The sequence below is a fragment of the Carcharodon carcharias genome, chromosome 16, assembly GCF_017639515.1.
Source record: "Carcharodon carcharias isolate sCarCar2 chromosome 16, sCarCar2.pri, whole genome shotgun sequence".
Lineage (NCBI taxonomy): Eukaryota > Metazoa > Chordata > Chondrichthyes > Lamniformes > Lamnidae > Carcharodon > Carcharodon carcharias.
Window position 1 is genome coordinate 26,252,854 of NC_054482.1, and position 21,108 is coordinate 26,273,961.

General features: G+C 42.4%; 1 protein-coding gene across 2 annotated transcripts in view; it reads left to right on the plus strand.

Moving 5' to 3' along the window:
* The window catches only part of imp3 (IMP U3 small nucleolar ribonucleoprotein 3), a 290,648-nt gene that overhangs the window by 198,316 nt on the left and 71,224 nt on the right, over positions 1–21,108 (plus strand). For both annotated transcript variants that reach the window (XM_041208908.1, XM_041208909.1), the window contains exon 5: positions 17,512–17,563. In XM_041208908.1, the coding sequence (XP_041064842.1) occupies positions 17,512–17,563 (52 nt within the window). The remainder of the gene's footprint in view (positions 1–17,511; positions 17,564–21,108) is intronic.

The following is a 21,108-nucleotide window of genomic DNA, read 5'->3' on the forward strand; positions in this document are numbered from 1 at the left end:
TGACAGCAGCAAGGAAAAGGATATGCCAAAGTATGTCGATGCTAGAATGCAACCTTGTTTGACCCCATTGTGGGTCTCAAGGTGTTCTGATGTTGCTCTGCCATTGCTGATCATATTGTCATTCATGGAAGGAGGAAATCACACTGAGCAGTTTCAGTGGGCAGCCGATTTTCTTCGTAGCCTAAATAGACTACCTCTACTTACATGTTCCAATACCTTGGTGAGATCAACAAAGGCAATATATAGTGGTCTCCTTTGTTTGCAGCATTTTTCTTCCACTGCCTAATTGAGACTATCATGTCGATTGTGAATCTTCCAGTTCTGAAACTACCCTGGGATTCAGGATAGATGCGTTCAACCAAGATCTGCAGCCTGACGAGGGCAAAACAGGCTAATGCTTTTCCCATGATACACAGCAGGAACATGCCTCGATTGCTGTTATAATCACTGCAGTTGCACTTGTTCATGTACTGGCTTACAATTTTTGCATCACGTACCCGCTGAGGCAGTGCCCCTTCCCTCTAACAGAGACAACAATGTTTGTACAGATGTTTCAGGAATATTGGTCTCCCGTGCTTGATGCATTCAGGCATTAGCATCATGAACTGGATCTTTGCCAATGGCAAGTGAGCCTTTGGATCTGCCAAGCTCCTTCGCTGTGGGTTTGCCAATGACAGTCAGGCTCTCTGTTCTGTCCAGAGCTTCCTCGATGACTGTGTTCTTTCTAGATTACATTTCAAGGTTGTGTTCCACCATCTCTCCAATTGTGAATTGCCGTCTGTGATTACCTCCCTTTGTTTTCAGTGGAGCTGTTTTCTTTACTGATGGACTTGTTCCCTTTTTGAACCCATTGAATGTGCCCCAAGTGTTCCTTGTGTCAAATGACATCTGGATATTCTGGCAAAGTTGTAACTGGTAGTCAATTGCACACATTTGAGAATTCCTAAGCCTAGGATTTTGCCCAAGTGGCCTGGAAATGCTGATGCTTTTCTATGCGCTTCAAATCTTTGGCTGATGATAAAAAAAATAGTGAAAACAATATCGCTTACAGCAATGAGTTGCAGCATGATTTACAGAAGCTTATCCCATGTTCAGCATTATGGCTGACTCAACTTTATTGATAAAAACAAAAAAACTGCGGATGCTGGAAATCCAAAACAAAAACAGAATTACCTGGAAAAACTCAGCAGGTCTGGCAGCATCGGCGTAGAAGAAAAGAGTTGACGTTTCGAGTCCTCATGAGGGTCATGAGGACTCGAAACGTCAACTCTTTTCTTCTCCGCCGATGCTGCCAGACCTGCTGAGTTTTTCCAGGTAATTCTGTTTCAACTTTATTGATGTCAGGTGATTTGAAAAATTTCTTTGCAAAGAATATTTGTTGTGGTGTTAATTCTAACAGGCTCCCACCCCCAGTCTCCCGTACTTTGTGAGTTGTGAGAGTGATTTGAAATATTGGTGGAAGTTTATGCCCTTTAACTATGTTTGATGTGCAGGGTTAAAATGCTGAGCTATTTGTTTGTCTAAAAGATGATGACCCAGTGATTTTGGCAGGGATCATAAAAAAGCTTGTTAAGTCTTTAAATTCTTTATAATTAAAACTTCCCATGCTGCGAGTCTTATTCCCAAGTGAAAAATGACTATTTTTAGATTACTCTGGGTTGCTTTCGTGGATCTAGAAAGTGAGAACAGTGCTTTTTTTAGTCCCTTTTGGCATGGTCTTTGGAAAGTTCATCTTTGTGTGACTGTAGGAAGCTGAGAAAGCAAAGGTCTGGTGTATTCTCTTCGATTCCTCTGATAATGCTGGATGGGAAACAGGAAGTAGCTCATTACAGTCCTGGTGTCTGTTCTTGTGGGCTTGTTTGGCTTCAGGATCCCTGGGTGACTGAAAATTCAGGCTGGGTTGGGGAGACATGTACAGGATGATAAATTGTTTTTCTCCTCCATTATTCTCCCCCTCTCTAGAAAATGTAGTCTCAACCTAGAGTTCGGATGGCAGCAGTTTCTATCACTTAGCCCAACTAGCCATTCTTGATGTGCAAGTCCAGATGATGAGTTGATCAGCTAGTCAGCTGTGGAGTGCAGTACCATCCAAAACTGATTATGTGGTCATGCATTTACTTGCTGCTTGAGGGTTTGTGCATGTTCAAATTAGCTGCTGTGTTTTCCTACATAGTAACAGTGCCTGCACTTCAAAAGTAATTGTTTGGTTGTAAATCCTAAGAACATGGCATGGCGCTATATGGAAATAAACTCTTTCTTACTTCAATTTTTTCCTTTAAAAATATCTATTTACCAGGAATCATGGATGTGATGTGTAACAAGATGTGTGAGATCCTATTTTTGGTCTGTTCCCCTGTGATGCTGTTACATACAATAGTGGTGTAGGCGTAGAGAAATTTGAGGAGGTTAAAATAGGCACAGCAGCCTTTAAAAGTTAAAGTGGAATGCAGCACTCATTACTCATTGCCTCAGTGGATTTGCTTTATAAACGCAGTCACTGTTAACTGATTGCAGCTGTAAACAGCTGTCCAGAAATTTTAAAGAAGGTTAACTTTGTGCTTTTAGAATTGGAGGCAAAAAAATTGTTGTTTTTTTGGACCTATTTTCATATTAACAGTAAATGTTGTTTAAAACTATGCTCAGTAGCTTGTCAGGAAAAGCCACCAACTGAATTTCCATCAAGCAATGTCCTTAACCCTAGGCAATCTCTTAATTACAGCTCTGTTTGTTCATCCTGCACAAACCCAACAAATCCAATCAATTCTGCTAATGATACTTTCAAATCACAACTATTCAAACAAATCGTACAATTAGAAGCAAAACAGAATCAATTTCCTCTTTTCATGAAAAATGCACTCTGGTACTTAATCCATACATATTTTTGGATAGGGGTGTTTTGGAGTAGGGTAGACTCAGTGAACTCTGAGGAAGAGAGTCCACACTGCTTGATGCAGGTAGTTCCTTTCTATCACCTGCTTGTGGTTTGGCTTAAACCCTACTTAGATTTTACCCACGTGTACTGAAGTTAGAGTAAAGCTGCAGTTTTGGATGTCTGCATTTTGTTCCCAGAGCAAAAGATCTGTGGCTGTGTGTGAGCTGCTGGGGTTCCCTGTCCCCTGGCAGAAACCCAACTTGGCATTAGCAGGGAATGATCAGGTAATCATGCTTCTGTCTAGGGTAGGTGGGGTGTGACGGAATGTGTGAAGTAGATTGCGAAGGAAGAGAGTTTAGGTAAGATTGAATGTAAGGTTTCAGGCAGAGAGCAGAAGAAACTTGTGGCAGGTAGCGGGGCTGTGGAATACGTTATTAAAGTTAAAAACAGAAAATGCTGGAAAAACTTAGCAGGTCTGACAGCATCTACATTATCAGCATCATTTTGCTTTTACATTATTAGAGTTAGTCGTCGAAACTGAGATCATGTCAACGTTTAAAAACAGTTGTATTAGGGGATGAAAGATGATGGGGGACAGGGCAGGCATATGGGGTTAAGACCACAGCTCATGTGGGGATTAACCACCATGCTTAAAGAAAGGCTTAACATATGAGGAACGTTTGAGAACTCTGGGTCTATACTTGATGGAGTTTAGAAGGATGAGGGGGGATCTGATTGAAACTTACAGAATACTGAAAGGCCTGGATAGAGTGGACGTGGGGAAGATGTTTCTAATAGTAGGAGAGACTAGGACCCTAGGGCACAGCCTCAGAGTAAAGGGAAGACGTCTTAGAACGGAGATGAGAAACTTCTTTAGCCAGAGAGTGGTGAATCTATGGAATTCATTGCCACAGAAGGCTGTGGAGGCCAGGTCATTGAGTGTATTTAAGATCAAGATAGGTAGGTTCTTGATTGGTAAGGGGATCAAAGGTTACGGGGAGAAGGCGGGAGAATGGGGTTGAGAAACTTATCAGCCATGATTGAATGGCGGAGCAGACTCAATGGGCCGATTGGCCTAATTTCTGCTCCTATGTCTTGTGGTCTGATGCTGACTGGCTTGCCAAATGTCTCATTTTTGTGTTCTAATTCTATGAGTATAATTTAATACACATACTGTTATGGATAAGAGAGGTCTGATAGGGATGGTTCCCCTTTTTTCCATCTCTTGACTGATTGAAGATGGCGTGCATTTAGTTTTAAACTCCGAGTGCTGGAACTGTCAGTAATAGACAAATGACAGGTTTTCTCTTAAGTTTTAAAAAAAGATAAAATGTTTATTATTCAACACCTGAATATATACGTGACTATACAACTTTCACACTCATACAGATACGCACACAAGCACCCTCAAGAAAAAATTATGGATACAGAAGTCGCATGCATTTAGATCTTAGAATTTCAAGGGGTCTTTGTTGAGTTTGCTTTTCCCTGGGTTGAAGACCTGTAATGATGTAGGCCTGTATTCCTTTTTGTCCACTGAATTGAAGAGTCTGGAGGTTTGGGAAGACAGACTAGTTGTTGCTTTATATTCGGAGTTGCAGATTTCTTTTGTTCCACTCCAGTCATGGTGCAAAAGTGAAGCCCTGTAGTGAAGCCTTGTCACAGTTCCTCATGTAGAGGGGTCAAGGCCAACCCGAGTCTCTGCCTACTGGTGTTTCTTAGGCAGGGTCCTTTTCCTTCACTGGTTTAGATGTTTCTGCCTCTGTTTGATGGTACAACTGGGTGAGGAAGGATGAACTAGATCCCCTTTATTCAGCCTCCCCGGTTGGTTGCAACTCAAGTTTTCAAATTTCTTTTCCGTAGGTGGCTTTCCAATCCAAATGTATTTACTTTTTAATAAGGAGCCAATCAAACCAAGTTTTGAGTCAAAGAAAGAGCAAGTTTTTTAGCTACTAAACCGAAGAAAAAATAACCAAAGGCATGAAACACACACGCACACTCATGCGTACTTACACATATCAGAAGTAAGAAAAGGTAGAGTCGAAATAAAAGTGAAAGGAATATACGACTAAGTCCTTTGCTTGTCCTTTGTAGATTGTTGAACGTTGCAACTGTTTGAAATGAGCTAACTCCCTTTAAAATCCTGGAGTTCAATTGAAGTCCAGGTGGCTGCACCATGCTGGAGACAATTTACTTCCTTTTAATTCTGTGATCCATCCCCCAGAAATCGATGGGTTTCTCCTGAGGGTCTTTCCAATGGACAGTCACTACATCTCAGGTTGGATTTTTATACTGTAGAGATAGGGCTTGTCTTAACTTGAGAGGGAGAGAGATTCTTTGCTCCTCCCTTCAGCACTTTCCCCAATGATCTCAATGATTTTTTTCTGTGTCTGGCTTGGCAAAACCACTTTTTAAAAACCTCCTGTCTCTATATTCCCAAAAAGGAATTTGATTAATATGTCTTGCAATCATTGTTATAGATCAGGTAATCACATTTTGATCTTTCATCTCAAACATTTCAAGATAGTAGAAGCCAAGAGGAGACGGGGTTATTTAGTACTCCACAGTGGGGTTTGAGTGCCTGTTGGGTGTATCTAGCTGATGAGCAGTTCTCATTGTCTTTACTGTTGATTAAAATTCAGCACTTTGCATTTTTAATCTCTTCCTTAGAGTGTTGGGTTTTGATGTCTGTCAGAAATGTCTCTCTTTTTACACTTGCTTTTGGAGAGGGTTGTTATTTGTTTTCCTTCACCTTTGAAGGTGGCCTTGCATTTTAAAACAGTCTGCTGCTTCATTTTTTTAAAGTACTGAATTTCTAGTCAGCAGTAAGATTTTTAAAGAAAACTTTTTTCCAAAAATGAAGAGGCATTTTCGTGATACTGAGAAGAATATGACTTATTAAATATCCTTATCAGAAACCAAGGCCGGGATTTATTGATCCGGGCCTAAGTCCCGTGGCGGGGACAGGAAGTCAGAGGGACTCTCGCTGCAGAGCCTGGTGGGATAAGCTGCCAAATCGTGTGATGCTGCGCTGATTAATTATGCAGCTCGGGGTTTCCCGGGGACCCACCTGGCTGGGCGGGCAGGAAGTCATGTGCCCCACTGTCATATCCGGGTGCCATATTTAAAAGGCGCCCGGACAGCTACTCACATTACACATTAGAGTTCAGGAGCTGGACATGACAGGTAGGAGTCAACAAGCACCAACCTCAAGGTTCAACGATGCCTTGCTGGGCACACTTCTTCAAGCAGAGGAGGACAGGAGGGATATCCTTATACCAAGGGAGGGAAGTGGAGGTCCACCCGTCTTATTACTGCTGCATGGGAGGAGATCACCGAAGTGGCCAATTCAGCTCATATGAGGATCACTCTGCAGTGCAGGAAAAGAATGAATGACCTCATCCACACCGGCAGGCTGAGTGAGCCTGGGTGGCATAAAGGGCAACTGCAGACGCTCTCTTGTCCTTGTCCTTTTAGCTGCTGCAGCTCGCGGGCCTGGAAGGTGCCTCGGGCCTCCAGAGAACGGTGCCAGGTCATCAAAGACAACAGGGCATAGTGGTAGGCAAGCTTCCTTCAGCCATGCTGAGTATGTCAAGAAAGCACCAGGATGCAATGGCAGGTCATGTAAAATTTAAAAATTCTGAGTTCACTCTGGTAGCACAGGTGTACAATCATTGTAAGTTGTTGTTGCACACTTGTAAATATAAGTATAGTTGCACTTTATGGAGGTCTAGGTTTTTATTGCTTCTGTTCATGTTATTGTATGTGTGCCTCCCCACCACCCAATTCAAATGGCTGACGCAGGCTGGGTTTATGTCCCCCTGGAGCAACTAGATCCTGCTTGTGCTTGGAAGCATCATTCTTTGCCAGGGCCCTTGTGAGCCATGTGTGAGAAGCATCCCAAACACGCTGTTCCCTTTCCCTCCACTAATTGTCTATAGAAACACCTTTTCCTTGTCAGGACAGTATATTAGGGCTCACTTTCAGTTGTCCCGTTGAACTGACCTGCAGCTGCACCCACATGATGACCGCCCTCCCAACCAGCATCTCTTGAGCTGGAAGTTGAGGGAGTGGACAGTGCCTCAGCAGCAGGATGGTGTGCGTTTCCTTTCCTAACATTTTCTATCCTGCACCTGTAACTCACACCCTCCTGCTATCACTCCAGGTGCAACCTTTACCCTTTAAGCCCTCCATAACACTGCAGCCTATCACTGTCATCATTCACAAAGCATCCCCAAGCCCACCCCAGTCACAGTCCCCATGCCCACCTTTATCCTGCCCACCCCTAGGGTCTGTGCCCACCTCGAGTCCCATAAGATAATAAAAAGTAGGCAATTCGGCCCATCGAGTCTGCTCCGCCATTCGATGAAATCATGGCTGATCTGATAATCCTCAAATCCACTTTCCAGCCTTTTCCCCATAACCCTTGATTCCTTTACTGATTAAAGATGTGCCTACCTCAGTCTTGAATATACTTAACAACCCAGCCTCTACAGCCCTCTGTGGTATAGAATTCCACAGATTGACTACCCTCAGAGAGAAGAAATTCCTGCTCATCTCTGTTTTAAGTGGGCACCCCTTACTCTGAGATTATGCCCTCTGGTCTTAGACTCTCCCACAAGGAGAAACAACTTCTCAGCATCTATCCTGTCAAGACCCTAAGAATCTTACATGTTTCAGTAAGGTCACTTCTCATTCTTTTAAACTCCAATGAGTACAGGCCCAACCGACTCAACCTCTCCTCATAAGAAAATCCCTCCATCCCCAGTATCAACCTAGTGAACCTTCTGTGGACTGCCTCCAATGCCAGTATATCTTTCCTTAGATAAAGGGATCAAAACTGTTCACAGTATTCTAGGTGTGGCCTAACTAGTGCCTTGTATAGTTTTAGCAAGACTTACCTATTTTTATACTCTATTCCCTTTGAAATAAAGGCCAACATTCCATTTGCCTTCTCTATTACCTGCTGAAATGTATGCTAGCTTTTTGGGATTCATGCACGAGGACCCCCAAATCCCCCTGTGCTGCAGCTTCAGTCTTTCCCTATTTAAATAATATTCAACTCCTCTATTCTTCCTGCCAAAGTGCATAACCTCACACTTCCCCACATTATATTCCATCTGCCACGTTTTTGCCCACTCACTTAACCTGTCTGTATCCCTCTGTAGACTCTTTGTGTCATCCTCACCACTTGCCTTCCTGTCTATTTTTGTGTCATCCATAAACTTGGCGATAATACATTCATTTCACTCATCCACGCCATTAATATATCTTGTAAATAATTTGTGGCCCCAGAACTGATCCCTGTGGCACTCCACTAGTTACAGGTTGGCACCTTGAAAATACCCCCCATATCCCAACTCTCTGTCTTCTATTAGTTAGCCAGTCCTCTATCCATGCTAATATACTACCCCCAACACCATGGGCACTTACCTTATTAAGTAGCCTTATGTCTGGCATCTTATTGAATGCCGTTCAAATCCAAATATATTACATCTACTGGTTCCCCGTTATCTATCCTGCTTGTTACCTCCTCAAAGAATTCTAATAAGGTTGTCAGGCATGATTTCCCCTTCATGAAGCCATGCTGACTCTGCTTGATTACTTTATGCATTTCTAAGTGCTCTGCTATTACATCTTTTATAATAGACTCCAACATTTTCCCAGTGACAGATGTTAAGCTAACTGGCCTATAGTTACCTGTTTTTGTCTGTCTCCCTTTTTGAATAAGTGTGTTATATTGGCAGTTTTCCAATCCTCTGGAACTTTTCCAGAATCGAAGGACTCTTGGAAAATTACTACCAGTGCATCCACTATCTCTGCAGCTATTTCCTTTGATATCACAGGATGCAACCCATCAGGTCCAGGTGGCTTATCAGCCTTTAGCCCCATTAGTTTCCCTAGTACTTTTTCTCTAGTGATAGTTTTTGTATTTATTTTCTCCCCGTCTTTTGCCCCATGATTATTTAGTATTTTTGGTATGCTATTAGTGTCTTCTACCATGAAGACTGATGCAAAATATTTATTCAAGTCCTCTGCCGTTTCCTGGTTCCCCCTTATTATTTCCCCAGCCACATTCTCTAAGGGGCCTATGTTGACTTTGGCCCCTCTCTTCCTTTTTGTATATTTAAAGAAGCTCTTGCTGTCCGTTTTTATATTACTTGCTAGTTTACCTTCAGAGTTTATTTTCTCCCTCTTTATTACTTTTTTGGTCATCTTCTGTTGTTTTTTAAAACTTTCCCAATCCTCTGGCTTACCACTAATCTTTGCCACATTGTGTGTTTTTTCTTTCACTTTGATACTATCCTTAACTTACTTGGTTAACCATGGTTGATTTATTCCCTTCCTAAATGCTCCTTCCTCATTGGGATATATCTTTGTTGTGAGTCGTGAACTATTTTCTTAAGCGTCTGCCATTGTTCATCAACCATCTTTTCTGTTAGACTCCTTTCCCAGCCCACTCCAGTCAAGTCTGCCCTCATTCCTTTGTAATTCCTTATTTAAGCTTAGCACATATGATTCCAAACTAAGTTTCTCACTCTCAAACTGAATGCTAAATTCCATCATGTTATGGTCACTGTTTCCTAGGGGATCTTTTACTTTGAGATCATTTATTAAATGTGCCTCATTACACTTTACCAGATCCAAAATAGCCTGATCCCTGGTTGGGTCCACAGCAAATTGTTCTAGGGAACTGTCCCGAATACACTTTTTGAATTCTTGCTCCTGGCTACCTCTGCCAATTTGATTTTCCCAGTCTACATGGAGATTAAAGTCATCCATGATTAATATACTGCTTTTTTGCAAGCCCTTGTTATTTCCTGATTTATTCTCTGTCTGACAGCATAGCTACTGTTAGGGGGCCTATAGACTACTCCCACCAGTGTCGTCTTCTCCTTGTTACTTCTTGCCTCTACCCATATGGATTTCACATCTTCCGATCCAAGATCATTTCTTGCTATTGTACTTATTCCATCTTATACTAACAAAGCTACCCCATCACCCTTTCCTTCCTGTACTTTCTAAACGTCACAAACCTCTGAATATTTAGTTCCCAGCTTTGATCTCCTTGTAACCATGTCTCCATAATGGCTATAAGATCATACCCATTGATCTCTATTTGTGCTGTTAATTCATTTATTTTTTTCTGAATACTAAGGGCATTTAAGTAAAAAGCCATTAATAGTACCTTTTTACCATTTTTTTCCCCTTTGACCTTATTTGCTGCTTTTTTTAATGTTTGTGCACTATTCCTGTCATACTCTGGGTATCATTACCTAAGTAGCTGCCTTGCAATGCCACCATACCCTTTAGCTTTGTAAGCTGCCTTATCCCTTCTCCACAGCCCTCCCCCATCTATTTAGTTTAAAGCCCTCTCTGCAGCCCTAGTTATTCGATTCTCCAGGACCCAGGTCCCAGCATAGTTCAGGTGAAGCCCATCCCACCACAACAGCTCCCTCCTATTCCAGTACTGATGCCAGTGCCCCATGAACTGAAACCCATTCCTCCCACACCAATCTTTGAACCACACATTTACCTCCTTGAATTTATTTATCTTATGCCAGTTTGCCTGTGGTTCAGGTAGGAACCCTGAGATCATTACCTTGGAGGTTCTGCTTTTTAATTTAGCTCCTAACTGTTCAAATTCTTTCAGGAGAACCTCCAACAATAGTCTCCTCCAACAACCCAAACTGTCCCTTCACGTGCCAGTGTCGGACCCTCATCCTCCCACCCTACTGCTTCCTACTTTTCAGATGTTAATTTTAATCCCATTAATGAGATGGTAAATGGCTTCCCGACAGCTTTTGGTGGGAATGGCAACCTGCCATTTTCCCGCCATCACAGTCGGGACCGCAAGTTCCTGCTCATTTCCTGCCTTCAGGAAACCGATTTTTTTTCAGCCATATTCGCTGTTCCCACCCGCCATGAACCCCACCGCTATGGGAAGGGCCAATTCCACCCCTCGTTTCTGTCATGTGCCTATAGCATCTCTTTCCATTGTCCTCATAAATAGTTTATGATGGGTGGGCCATTGTCAGATGAGTATTACCCGTCCATACATCATCTTGATAAGTTCGAGCTGTTCACACCCAATTTTCTTGATTTTGGCTTTGGAGTCAAAGTGTCTGCAAATAGTATTGTGAAACCAGTCTTTTATTTAGCTGGAGAAGTCAGCCATTAACCACAGGAAGGACCATTTGCATTTTGATGACTCCTCAAAGGTATGTCCTGAAAGGTCATTTGCATTTTAATAACTTTAAGACGTGTCCAAATGTGAGATTAACTCAGGGTCTTTGGAGTTCCATGTGTCCATGTGTATTGGCAAGAAAGAAAAGTCACTTGACCTCTCAACTCCATTTTCTTGTATAGGAAAGTTCCATTTTGTGTTTATACTTCATAAATTTACATTTAGCTCAATTTCGTATGATGTGAGCATCACATTAGCAAAATGTCCATTATGCATAAATATGTATATGCCCATGTCATATCGAGGATCTCCTCACTCTGTTTAGTCTCCCTCTCCACTGAGATGTTTGATTTAAATGGGCATAGTTCTTGCTCCAGAGCCCATTTCAAACAGATTTCAATGCAGCATGTTCTGACTAAAAATCTGTAAGAAAACAGAAAGTAAGCGATTGCTCGCTATACCCTGCATTTGTGCAACCACTGCAATTAACTTGCCATCTCCACTTCAGTATAGTTAACTAGTCCGATCAGTATGACAGATGAGATGTCACCTTCATGGTTGCAGGCGTTTAGGTCTGTTTTAAATCTGTGCATGAGTTTTGAAAATGGTAAGCCAGACTCAATGGGTGATTGCACCTTCTTCCGTGTTTGTTATCACTCGTTTTACAGTGTTACTATGTTGTTCATGTATATTGTAACTTCCAAATGATTTGTGTTTTAAGTGTTTCAGAAGGTTAAAAATGAGGTCTATTGATGCCACACAACCAGAACAATGTGGTATTTTAACTGAGCAAAAGGCCTGATTGCCATTGATGAGGGAGATTTAATGCTGTTCTATAAAGAGATGATGGATCTGGACCAGGAAGCTGAAACAAAGGGTTTAGTAACAAGGCTGATGGGTTCAAATACCAAATATCAAATATCTGCCTTCAGAATGGGGCATATTACTGCATTGAATGAGGAAAATATTGCAATATCTTTCTATTTACCTCCTTGCCCTGACTGAGCTACTTTCTCAGGACTCTACTTTTATTAGCAAAATATAATTCGGATGCTACGTACTAAATCAAACCTGTACAAACTACTTACTTTTATTTAATAAAAATTGAATATTAAAGGATGCCTGTATCCTACTTAAACAAAAACAGAATTACCTGGAAAAACTCAGCAGGTCTGGCAGCATTGGCGGAGAAGAAAAGAGTTGACATTTCGAGTCTTCATGACCCTTCGACAGAACTGGCCAGTTCTGCCAGACCTGCTGAGTTTTTCCAGGTAATTCTGTTTTTGTTTTGGATTTCCAGCAACCGCAGTTTTTTTGTTTTTATCCCTGTATCCTACTTATTGCATGTAATTGGCTGGAATATTTTGTTCTTGCAGTTTCATCATTATGAGGATTCGCTTACCAGCGAAGTTCAGGGTAACTCTTGGCAGGATTTATGTATTTGCTGATTTCTCCTAGCAACTTCTCCAATGCCTTCTATATCATTGAGTTTAACTATACATTGATGTGAATTAAACATAATTTGTTATTTATCTTATCTCCACACTATTAACTGATTATTTTTGCTAAGAATCTTGTGGCTTGTATCAGCTTGCCCGCTCTTTGGTTTGTCGCAGGCCTCCCCAGTGGGTCAATAGTAATTAATCATGTAATAGACCTGCTGGGTTTTTCCAGCATTTTCTGTTTGTGTTTCAGATTTCCAGCATCTGCAGTATTTTGCCTTTATCTTAGTGTTTAATTCACTGCCACTTCTCTTCCAGGAATGCCTACCTTGAAGAAGTACTGCTCTTCTTTCCGACATGATTTCCGCTTGTCTCTTTTGCCCTGTTCATCTTCATTACTTTCCATTTCCCTCCTGGTGTTTGACAAGGTGTTTCCTAAAACTCACTTTCACAGTCATATTTCCTACCCCAGTGGCTGTCTCTGTCTCTGACTTACCAGGTGGATTCCAACTGAAGTTCCATCCCTCGTGTTTCAAATATGCCTAAGATTACAGGTATCTCCGGAACATACAACGCTGCTCGGGCTGCTGTTCTCATCACATCCTGAGATCCACACTCAGTGCCATGTGCTGCCATATGAACACATTTGACATCTCCCTCCAGCACCACCGACTCATCCTGTCTGAAAGCTGTCCTCGCCCCCAGCTTCATTTTATTCTTCGTCTCATCCGACACCTTAATAAGAAACTTTGTCTCTTTCTTTCGGATGCTAAGGAGCACAAGCTCCAACAACTCATTGATACCAACGCCCATCCAGGACCCTCCACCCCTTCCCGTCCCTCTGACCCCATCCCATCTTCTAATCCCAGCCCTTGCTGTGTATTCCATACCTCCTGACCTTTCTCCCCTCTGATGCTGAACATTCAGTACTCAGCAAAGGACTCAGTTTCATATCCTTATGCCCTCACCTCAATGAATTCCGGGCTCAGCAGGATGCTGAACTCTTCTTCCACCGCCTTCGTCTCCGTGCTTATTTCATTGGGCAGGAGTCCTGCCCTCTGTTCAACGGATCCTTTCACCCGCCTCCAGTATTCTCCGTCCACCTGGACCCCTCCCTCTGGCCTCTTATCTGCCCTTGATTTTTTCATTGAGAACTTTTGGCGTGACATCGGCCATCTCAATTTCTCTGCTCCTCTCACCCACTCTAACCTATCTCCTCCTGAACCTGCCGCACTCCGTTCTCTCAGGTCCAACCTTGACTTTGTTATCAAACCTGTCGATAAGGGTGGTGTTGTTGTTGTTTGGTGTACTGACCTCTACCTCGCAGAGGCTGAGCGCCAACTCTCAGACACTTCCTCCTACCTACCCCTGGACCATGGCCCCACCACCGAACATCAAGCTGTCACTGACCTCATCTCCCTGGGAGATCCTCCCTCCATAGCTTCCAACCTCATAGTCTCCCAACCTTGGACAACCCACTTCTACCTCCTCCCCTATTGTCCCAGTAGACCAATCGTGTCAGCCTGTTCCTGCCCCATGGAACTTATTTCTTCCTATCCTGACTCCACTTTCTCTCCCCTTGTCCAGTCTCTTCCCACCTACATCCGCGATTCCTCTGATCTACATCATATCAACAACTTCCAGTTCCCTGGCCCTAACCGCGACCTCTCCACCATGGATGTGCAATCCCTCTACACCTCCATCTCCCACCAGGATGGTCTGAGGGCTCTCCACTTCTTCCTTGAACAGAGGCCTGAACAATCCCCATCCACCATCACTCCTCTGTCTGGCTGAACTTGTTCTCTCACTGAACAATTTCTCCTTTAATTTGTCTCACTTCCTCCAAATAAAAGGTGTGGCTATGGGTACCTGCATGGGCTCAGTTATGCCTGTCTCATTATGGAGTATATGGAATATTCCTTTTTCCAGTCCTACTCAGACCCCTTCCCACAACTCTTTTTACAGTACATCGATGACTGCCTTGGTGCTACTTCATGCTCTCATCTGGACCTGGAAAATTTTTTTATCAATTTTGCTTCCAATTTCCACCCCTCCAGCACTTTCACATGGTTCATCTCCGACACTTCCCTTCCCTTCCTTGACCTCTTTGTCTCAATTTCTAGTGATAGACTGTCCACCAATATTCATTACAAGCCCACTGACTCCCACCGCTACCTCAACTATAGCTCCTCACACCCTGCTTCCTGTAAGGACTCCATACTATTCTCTCAGTTCCTTTGCCTCCATCGTATCTGTTCCGATGATGCCATTAGACCTGCTGAGTTTTTCCAGCACTTTTTTTTGTTTGCGTTTCAGATTTCCAGCATTCGCAGTATTTTGCCTTTACCTTAGTAATCAATCATGTGCTTAAGTGCTTCCTTGGCACAACACAACAGCCAATTAATCTATTCGTTCTGTAGATAAATCTAAACTTGAAGTAAATTAACATAAACTACTGTAAGATTGTTTTCAACATGTCAAGTACTAAGTCTGATGGACTAGAAATAATTTTTCATTTGGTTTAACAATGCAGCCCAATTCTACACGTCACTCTCAGATATATGGAACATACTTATTTATTTGCAAGTGTCAACAAACCATGTTGCTCTAGCATTCTTCATTGTTGGCAGCCATGATTAAATTTCTAACACTTTCTGATATTGCTGGGTGTGTTTATCAGAAGTAAGGTGCTGCCCTGTGTGTGCAGAGCTTTTTTAATGGGAGCCTTTTTCTGGAAAATTATTCTTGGCTTAGCATTTTACAGTTGTGGATCATTCCCAATCAGGAAAAATTAAAACAAGTTACTAGTTCAGTTTTAGGCATCGTGCACCTGAGCTGAGTTGAGTGATCTCATCTGGGTTGTGGAATGGACCCCAGTGTATTGGGTTCGTTAGGATGCTGACTCCTGATTGCAATCTAATCACCCCCATGCAGGTATGTAGCTGCCAGTAAAAATGGGGCGAGGCTGTTGTGTGTGATGTCTCTGCCAGCCATCCAATCAAGAATCACTAGTTTACTGAGGTGCTACAGGGCAGCGAGCACCATGGAATCATACTTCGGCAGTATGTGATTTCTGGAGACAAAAAAAAAATGAAGACACTGGAAAGTGTTCCAAGACAATTTGCTATCTCTAGTTGAAATGAATAGAACTATTGGCATTGTACAGTATGTTAAACTTTGAGAATGGAAGCCCTTTTCAAAAAGACAGTTCAAGGCTCCCAGTTCTACAAGTTTAATTTTCGCCTCGTTGGGGATGATTGTACCTGAAGTCACTGATCCAGTGTTGAGCGTTGTGGTTATTTTCAAGGCAGTACCTCCCATGAGCAAGTCTTGACGTGTGAATGGAGAGTGATTTGGTACATAGAAGTTTGCTATTCTGTGTCACTGGGAAAACCAACCATTTACATTTATTTGCAAAAAAAGTCATAAATATAATTAAAGGACCACAGACAGTGAACCAGTGCAATCTGCCTTTTGTTTAATTTGTGAGAGAACTTGAGCAGGAATTAAATGCAGATTTAATTTACCAATGATACAAATGCACTGATTGTTTAGAACTCTCTGTCCCTTGATGATAATCAAGCTCAGTGACTATTTCCATGCCAATCCATTGTAAGTGGTATATGTGCAACAGATGTAGTTCAATAAAAATGATTGCAGCAATATGTTTGCAAGGCTTGTTTCCCAGAGCTGCTACTTAACTTTGATCCTAACTGGCCAACCTGCTGTGTGAGAATTATTAGGATCCTCTGAATGCACAGAAAAAAACTACATTTTTTAAAAATTCAACTATTGACAAATGGGCATCAACAATTTAAAGGCTTCTGTGCTTCACCTGATAGCACATTAAGGCAGTGAGTAACTGAACTATATGGAATTACAAGTAAGTCCTTTGTTCAATTCATGGCTTGTTGAGTTGGTTCATCTCAGCCAGGATTGGTAGACTGGGTGCTACAAATTGCCCCCAGATCCCTTGGGTTAAGAAAGAACACACATGGCTAAACAAAAGCAGCAATCCCTGACTTTTAGAACTTATGAGAACAAAATAACAAAATCATGCCTCACTATCTCAAATAGACAAATATTCTCTCTTTGTTTGACTTCCTTTCAAGTCAGCCTGGCCCTGGAAAACTGCTGCAAATTCATAGTTGCCTGACTGACACTGACAATGTGTGTTCTTTTTTTCCTGACCCCCAGGAAGTGGAATCTTCCCATATTGCACTAGCAACTATCACTGCTGAGCTCAAATAAATTGTTATCTCAATCAACATACACATAAATGATCAATGAAATGCACAACCTATCTTTCAATGTACCTGAAGCATGATGGCTTGGACACCTCTACTAATTCAAATTTACTTTTCCCTGTCCTGCTGTGACTAAGCTTCTTGGTTGCTCACTTTAATTTAATAATAGCATTTTTAACTATTCACAGCAAGGTCTGTCCATATAGGTATAGTCAGAAATTGCGTGTGACAGACCTGCTTTTAGAGATATGGTTTGTTTACATCAGGAAATACAGTAGTATACAGACTAGGTTTCACAATTGCTTGCACTATGTTTAATGTTTTGTGCTTACTGCAAAACAAAGATGGTTATTTTAGGGGCTGAAGGGATCTCTTTTGCACTTTAGCTTTTTGTGTTTTGGGATCACATTTTGTGATTACACTTTCTTGTATGACCATCAAAAATCAGTTATCTCATCTGCAATATGTAAAGTGGCTGTCATTCTCCATAGTTGGAATCACTGGTTTATGCTGACTAAATAAATCAAATTTAATTTCCACTGCCTCAGTTTTTAGATGGATTGAATTTTTGTCAGTGGTTTGAGAACTATATTGGGTGGTTTTTCTGTGAAAATTAAAAACCAATGACCTTGTGAATAATTAAAGAAAACTGAACAAGAATCAAGTTGCACAAGATGCTGAACAGTACAACAAGAGTCAAAACAAAGTGTTTTTTTTTGATTGACTGTGGTACTCTAGTGATTCCTTAACTTGCTGTGTCAGATGTGCGAGTTGGTCCTGAAGTCATAACTGATCCAGCCTTCATGGTGACAAGGTAAGCAGTAATTTTTTAAAGAGGTCTATTCCTTAGATTCTGAGGCAGAAATTCCAAGCACTTTGTTTTTTGGCTTTTCTATTTTTTCACCCTATCTGTGTCTCATTTTTAAAAAGCTCTGTTTTTATTCTTTGTTTTGAAAATTTAATTTAAGGCCAATTTTAGGTGAGAATGTTAGTACTTGTATTTGTGCAAAACTGCTGGCACACTCAAGCCAATCAAGTCCTCCTGCTTCCAGTAGATCCTCTTTCCATTGCCCACTGAACCATTTTTTTTTCCAGGTTCAATTGTGCCTAGCCTTGAACTGACATCTTTCTCTAGTTTCTTACCAATCGTCTCTCATGCCCTCTCTGAACTCATGTTATCCATGAGATCCTCCTCCTGCTCCCTCTACCCTATTCTCTCAAAACTGCTGACTACCCGACTTGCCTTTCTGGCCCTCATAATAGCTGGTATTGTTAATGGTTCTTTCTCCCCATGTACTGCTTTCCTCTTTACAACTTCAAATCTGCCATTCTTCACCCCTCAAAAACACAATCCTCGACCCTTCCAGACTTGAAAACTAACACCCTGTTCCCAACTTCATTTTGCTCTCCCAAGTCCTTGAAAGTACTGTTGGCTTCCAAATCTGTACTCATTTTTCCCAGAACTCCATGATTGAAACCCTCCAATCAGATTTCTTCACCCCACCACAGTGCCTGAATGACTCTCTTAGAATGTCACTTGTGACTCTTCCATGTGACTATGATGGTGAAAAACTATTGCTTCTTGTTCTCTTTGTTTTACCTGCAGCCTTTAAATGGTTGACCATCCTCCTCCAATGCCCCTCCCCCCTTCGACACAAGCCTCCATTTTTAGCTATCGAGTCATTGTCAGAGAATCAGCTGCGATGGCTTCCCTTCCCGCTACTGCACCGTTAACTCTGGTGTTCCCCCAAAAATCGATCCTTATCCCCCGTCCCCCCATTCTCAACTATATGATGCCCCTCGGTGACACCAATTGTGCCTTACCACCACTTCTATTGACCCTTCCAGGGGAGGTGATGGTATACTGGTATTGTCACTGGACTAATGTTCCAGAGACCCAGGTTAATGCTCTGGGAACCTGAATCTGGGAAACTCGAATCCCACCAAGGCAGATGGTGAAATTTGAATTCAATAAAAATCTGGAATTAAAAGTCTAATGATGGCCACTAAACCATTATCGACTGTCGTAAAAAACCATCTGATTCACTAATGTCCTTGAGGGAAGGAAATCTGTCATCCTTAGCTGGTCTGGCCTACATGTGACCCCAGACCTACAGCAATTTGGTTGACTTTTAAATGCCCTCTGAACAAGGGCAGTTAGGGATGGGCAATAAATGCTGGCTGAGCCAGCGATGCTCACATCCTATGAATGAATTTTTAAAAAACTATCTCTAAATTGAGACTGCTTATCCAACATCCAGCTAAAGATTTTCCAAAATGAAACTGTCTTTGGTCCCCACCACGAACTCTGTTCCTTGCCCACCAACCCGATCCCTCTGAGCCTAAGGTTGAATTATACTGTCCCCATTGTTGGTGTCATATTTGACCCAGAGATGAACTTCTGACCACATAATCATGCCATCACCAAGACTGCCTGTTTTCACCTCGGTGATTTTGCCTGAATCCACCCCAACCTCAATTTGCCTGTGCTGAAACTGTCATCCATTCCCTTGTTACCTGTTGACATGTCTTTCCCAAAGGGTCACTCATGGCTATGAGTGCAGAGCTTTGAAATTCCCTCCCTAAACTTCTCTACTCTCTACCTCTCTTGTACTTTAAAATACCTCTTAAAATCTATTTCTTTGAGCAAACTTTTTGTTCACCTTTGCTAATATCTCCTTATGTGGCTTGGTATCAAATTGCATTTGACAATGCTTCTGTTAAGTGCCTTGGGATGTTTTACTACAGTAATTCTACTGGATAAATACTGTAGTTATTGTAGAGTTAGAGGAACTGCCATCCATTTAATACCTTTTGACAGCATGGACTAAATTTTATTTCTCCTGAAAAAATTTCAGCCCTGGATTTGCTCTTTTTGGCCCTCCCTTTCCTTAAAAGTGCTGATTCCTCCTGGATTATGGCTCAGTGATACAAAAAACCTCCTGCTACTGTACCCAAATGGCATTCCCGTGTGCAAGTTTGGACTTTAAGTGGGTTGTTTGAGTGTGGAGGATATGATAGGAAATATTCAAGCCAATAATTGCTTCAAAAGTAGCCCCCCCCTCAGCTGATGAATCAGTACTTCTCCATGTTGAATACCACTTGGAGGAAGCACTGAAGGTGGCAAGGGCGCAGAATATGCTCCAGTGGGGGACTTCAATGTCCACCACCAAAAGTGGCTTGGGAGCACCACTATAGACCAAGCTGGCTGAGTCCTAAAGGACATAGCTGCTAGACTGGGTCTTTGGCAGATGGGGAGAGAACTAGCACACGGGAAAAATATGCTCGAGCTTATCCTCGCCAGTGTGGCTGCTGCAGATGCATCTGTCCATGACAGTATCAGTAGGAGTGATCACCACACAGTCCTTGTGGAGATGAAGTCCCGTCTTCACTTTGAGGTTACCGTTGTGTTGTGTGGCACTACCACCATGCTAAATGGGATAGATTTCGAACAGGTCTAGCAACTCAAGACTAGGCATTCATGAGGCTCTGTGGGCCTTCAGCAGCAGCAGAATTGTACTCAAACACAAACTGACCATGTCCAAATGCAGCAAGACCTGGACAATATCCAGGTTTGGCCTGAAAGTGGCAAGTAACATTTGTGCCACACAAGTGCCAGGCAATGACCACCTCCAACAAGAGAGAATCAACCACTGCCCTTAAACAGGACAGAAAGTAAAGCAGAGAAAAAGAAGCCTCCTTTGCAGTCCCCACCACACAACAAAACATATTGCAGCAATGTTGGGATTATATGGGACTGTTTTTAATCCCACATTATCAACATCCTGGGGGTTACCATTGACCAGAAGCTGAACTGGACCAGCCATATAAATACTGTGGCTACAAGAACAGGTCAGAAGCTTGGAATCCTGTAGCAAGCAACTCACCTCCTGACTCCTCAAAGCCTGTCCACCATCTTCAAGGCACAAGTCGGGAATGTGATGGAATACTCTCTACTTGCCTGAATGAGTGCAGTTCCAACAGCACTCAAGAAGCTTGGTGCCATCCAGGACGAGGCACCCCTTCCACAAATATTTGCTCTCTCCAGTACTGACGCACAGTGGCAGCAGTGTGTAGCATCTACAAGATGCACTGCAGGAACTCACCCTGGCTCCTTAGCCAGCTCCTTCCAAACCCACGACTGTTACCATCTAGAAGGAAAAGGGCAGCAGACACATGGGAATACCACCATCTGGAAGTTCTCCTCCAAGCCACTCACCATCCTGACTTGGAAATATATTGCCATTCCTTCACTGTTGCTGGGTCAAAATCCTGGAACTTCCTGTCTAACAGCACAGTGACTATACCTACACCACATGGACTGTAGCTATTCAAGAAGACAGCTCGCCACCATCTTTT